We start from the raw sequence: 4,590 nt of genomic DNA on the forward strand, positions 1-4,590 counted from the left end.
TGCATTACCAATAATTTATTAAAATATGTGAATTAATAAAATAATCATAAAACATATGGAGAAAACTTCATCCTGTGGCTCAGTTGGTAGAGCGGGTCGGCCACTAATTGCAGGGTTGGTGGTTCAAATCCCGGCCCACACGACTCCACATGCCGAAGTGTCCTTTAGGCAAGACACTGAACCCCAAGTTGCTCCCAATGGCAGGCTAGCGCCTTGCCTGGCAGCTCTGCCATCGCTTTTAATACCGTTAAGGTTAAAAAGGCGCTATATAAGTGCAGACCATAAACCATATTTATAAGTATTCCTTTTGTGCTAAATGAAAGTAAACACAAACACAGTTCATTTTAGTATTTACTTAAAGGTTTTATTGTTTAGTTTTTCCATAATTGTTCTTCATGATCCACTTTAAAACATTCAGTATAAAACAAGGTTATAAATAGTTGGTTAGAGACACAATGTGCTTCATGTAGTCCCTATACATAGTATATATATTTGTTTGTTAATTTTCATCCAATCATTAAATACAGACATCCAATAAATATTGGAGAACATTAGTAAAACAACTTTGAAGTACATAAAAACTTAGTTTTAGAGTTGTTAATTTAAAAGTATTCATTCATAGAATGAAAAAGCTCAGATATACTTTTTACAAAAAAGAGAGTTTGTTTAGCTTGTTCCAGTTATTTAGTTCATTCAGTATGGAGTGTGCCAAAGAGCTTGTCCCAATGGGTGAAGTATGGTGCATAGTTGGACTTGAACTTCTGATGGTGAAGATCATGGTGCGGTGCTCCTCCATACAGTCCAAAGGGCACAAGTCTGTGTGTTGCCAACGGCAGATCATAGCCACAATGGTCCTCCACTGACAACCACATGTTCAGCATATGGAAAAGCATCTCTGTCATAGGATGAACCCCGAGTAACATGGGATTAACTGCAGCAAAGAAACCCAGTGACAGAGTCTCCCAAGCCCCAGAGTACTCCGTAGTCAGAGCAAAGGTGGACGTGTGTTTGTGGTGCACCTTATGGAAAGTGCGGTAGAGCCAGGGTACTTTGTGATGCAGAAGATGCCATACAAAGTACTGGAAGTCAAAGAGAAGCAGGCAGGCAGAAAGGTCCCAGATGACTTGCAGGATTCCAGGTGCCATCACCGTGTAGCTAACAGGTCTCCAGTACCAATGAGCGACACTCAGAGGGAAGATGTACACCACATGGTTGTAGAGTGAGAGGGCAAGGCAGCTCCACATCATAGTCCTAGACACGCTGGTTTTATGTTGAATCTTGTATCTCCTTATGAGCGCAACTTTTGGAGACAGGGAGTCCAGAACTACAAAAGGCAGGCAGAAACTTAAGTAGACTGTGAGAGAAAAGAGCACTGGGAAAAAGGGAGACCGTAGCAGGGTCTCATACTGTAGAACGCAATCCCAGATGTACTGTACTAGTCCAGACATCTTCTCAATTCCTTAGCAGTTCTTTACAGTTTTCAGAGTAGTAAAATATGGTTCTTTTTATAGGCTACTTTACCAATCCCTGCCCCCTTTCTGAGCTCTGGCCCTTATATGGTTCTTCCTCGGGATTTCCAGAGTGAAGATTGAATGTTATTTCACATCTGCTCATAGTTAATGATTAACTTTAATCTATGGATACAAAAATCCAGCAATGCTACACTGAAACTTGTTTTGAGACAAAGATGTAATAATATTAACCTTTACACACTACCATAGAAAAACGACCTGTAATCAATCATAGTGTAAAAAGAATAACAATAAAAAAAGCAGTAAAGTAGCCTACTTATTTTCAGAAACTGCTAATGTGTTTAGCATTAGTCATTAACTTTCTTAACTCAAGGTCGGTGCTGTACATATTCCATTGAGATCTGAAATGTATTTTCTACACTACGAAAAGGAAAACCTGGCAAAATATTCATAAATCCTCAGTGCCTCGAGGAAAAGAAAAGAGAATTTGCTGATCGGTTCAGAAAGTTCTTCTGATTTTTCTGAAGTAAATACTTCCACCTTCTGGTAATAATAGGCATGAGCGCTTGGGACACAGAGATAGGACAAATAAATATGAATAGGCTAAAACGGAGATAAAGGCACCCTTTAATGAAAATGTGCGAAATAATAATAATAATAATAATAAAAACAACACATGCAACACATTTTCATTAAAGGGTGCCTTTATCCCCGTTTTAGCCTATTCATATTTACTTGTCCTATCTCTGAATATATATTCTAGTGTGAATATATATCAAGCTTTAAAAATGTAATAAAATAAAATAAAATCACAGATGGCTATTTTGAGCAAGATTTATTATTATTATTTTAAAGGTGTCGAGGGGGCCTTTAACTTGGAATTATAGTAGTGTAGTTACACTGTAAAAAAACTTACTGACAGCTGGATGCTAGCATGTTACTGTAAAATGTGTATTATTACTGTATTTTAATTTATAGTACAATTACTGTATTTCCATTTGCAGTATTATTACTTTATTTCCTCTTATAGTATTATTACTGTATTTTAATTTACAGTACTAGTACTGTTTTTCCATTTATACTACTTTAGTAAAAGTATTACTACTGTATCTTAATTTACATTATTTGTCACGGTTGTGGAAGTAGGAGAAGGCAGACGAAGGTTGAGGATCCAAATGCAGTTATCTTTATTTATTAAACTAACACAAAGGAAAACCCACGATGGGGAAACAAACATAAAACTAGAACACAGAAACTAGAAACACGGGAACACAGGCTTAGGAGGAACATCCAACCACATTCAAACGATCAAACAACGACTGACAGAGACTGAACAAACAGACAGGGTTTAAATACAAGAATCTGGGACAAAGGGGCCAATGAACAAACAGAACACAAACTAGATGACAAGGTGATTAACAGAAACCAAAGGCAAATTAACAAGGGCAGGTGAAAACAATGAACAGTGAACACGAGGGAAAACAAGACTGGAGCTACAAAAGGGACAAAAGTGAAAACTAAGGAGTACAAAAGTGACAAAAATGGTAAACAAAGGGCAACAGTGGAACAAGACAGGGTATACATAACAGAGCCCCCCCCCCCCCCCTCAAAGGATCGGCTTCCAGACGATTCTAAAAAACAAAGACAAAAGACAAAAAACCCACAAAGAACAAAATGATGGCACCGGGGGCAGACAGGCAGACCAGGGGGGCACAAGAGCAAGGAGGCAGTCCAAGGGGCACAGAGGGCAGGCAGGAAGTCCAAGGGGGCACCACGAGGTGAAATGAGACAGTCCATGGGGGCACAAAAGGGAGATGAGACAGTCCATGGGGGCACAACGGGCAATTAGGCAGTCCACGGGGGCACAAAGGGACAGGTTTAGATGGCCCGGGGGCTGGCCATAAGGCAAGGATAGGTTCAGGAGGCCTGGGAGCTGGCCACAGGGCAGGGACAGGTTCAGGATGTCTGGGAGCTGACCTCAGGGCAAGGACGGGCTCAGGTGGCCTGGGAGCTGGCCACAGGGCAAGGATAGGTTCAGGAGGCCTGGGTGCTGGCCACAGGGCAGGGACAGGTTCAGGGGGCCTGGGAGTTGACCACGGGATGTGGGTAGGCTTGGGGGACCTGGGTGGTGGCCGCAGGATAGGGACCGGCGGAGCCACGTGAGGCGGAGCCAAGGAGGACTTCGGAGGCGGAGCCGTAGAAGACTTGGGAGGCAGCACCGAAGGAGGCGTAGGCAGGACCGTGGGGGGCTTTAGAGGCGGAGGCCTGTAAGGCTCCGGAGGCGGAGCCGAAGGAGGCTCAGGAGACGGATCTGAGGAAGGCTCAGGAGGTGGAGCTGAGGGCGGTGGTGCCGTAGGAGGCTTTAGGGGCGAGGACCTGGAAGGTTCTGGAGTCTCTGGGGGCAGAGTCGTAGGAGGCTCGGGAGGCGGAGCCGTAGGAGGCCCGGGAGGCTCTGAGGGCGGAGCCGTCGGAGGCTCGGGAGGCTCGAGGAGCGGAGCCCTGGAAGGCTCGAGAGGCTTGAGAGGCGGGGCCCTAGAAGGCCCGAGAGGCTTGAAAGGCGGAGCCCTGGAAGGCCCGAGAGGCCGAGCCTCGGCAGGCTCGAGAGACTTGAGAGGCGGAGCCCTAGAAGGCTCGAGAGGCTTGAGAGGTGGAGCTCTGGGAAGCTCGAGAGACTTGAGGGGTGGAGCCCTGGGAGGCTTGAGTGGCGGAGCACTGGGAGGCTCGAGAGGCGGAGCCCTGGAAGGCTCGAGAGGCTTGAGAGGCGGAGCCCTGGAAGGCCCGAGAGGCCGAGCCTCGGCAGGCTCGAGAGACTTGAGAGGCGGAGCCCTAGAAGGCTCGAGAGGCTCGAGGAGCGGAGCCCTGGAAGGCTCGAGAGACTTGAGGGGTGGAGCCCTGGGAGGCTTGAGTGGCGGAGCCCTGGGAGGCTCGAGAGGCGGAGCCCTGGAAGGCTCGAGAGGCTTGAGAGGCGGAGCCCTAGAAGGCCCGAGAGGCTTGAAAGGCAGAGCCCTGGAAGGCCCGAGAGGCCGAGCCTCGGCAGGCTCGAGAGACTTGAGAGGCGGAGCCCTAGAAGGCTCGAGAGGCTTGAGAGGTGGAGCTCTGGGAAGCTCGAGAGGCGGAG

The 4,590-nt window shown here is 46.6% G+C and overlaps 1 protein-coding gene across 1 annotated transcript; it reads right to left on the reverse strand.

Moving 5' to 3' along the window:
* Nucleotides 1–367: 367 nt before the first annotated feature.
* Nucleotides 368–1,481, reverse strand: ch25h (cholesterol 25-hydroxylase). Its single transcript, XM_052112706.1, has one exon. It carries the CDS (start codon nt 1,446–1,448, stop codon nt 690–692), a length of 759 nt encoding a protein of 252 aa, XP_051968666.1. The 5' UTR covers nt 1,449–1,481; the 3' UTR covers nt 368–689.
* Between the last annotated feature and the right edge of the window lie 3,109 nt (nt 1,482–4,590).

Source organism: Xyrauchen texanus, chromosome 40 (assembly GCF_025860055.1).
Source record: "Xyrauchen texanus isolate HMW12.3.18 chromosome 40, RBS_HiC_50CHRs, whole genome shotgun sequence".
Taxonomy (NCBI): domain Eukaryota; kingdom Metazoa; phylum Chordata; class Actinopteri; order Cypriniformes; family Catostomidae; genus Xyrauchen; species Xyrauchen texanus.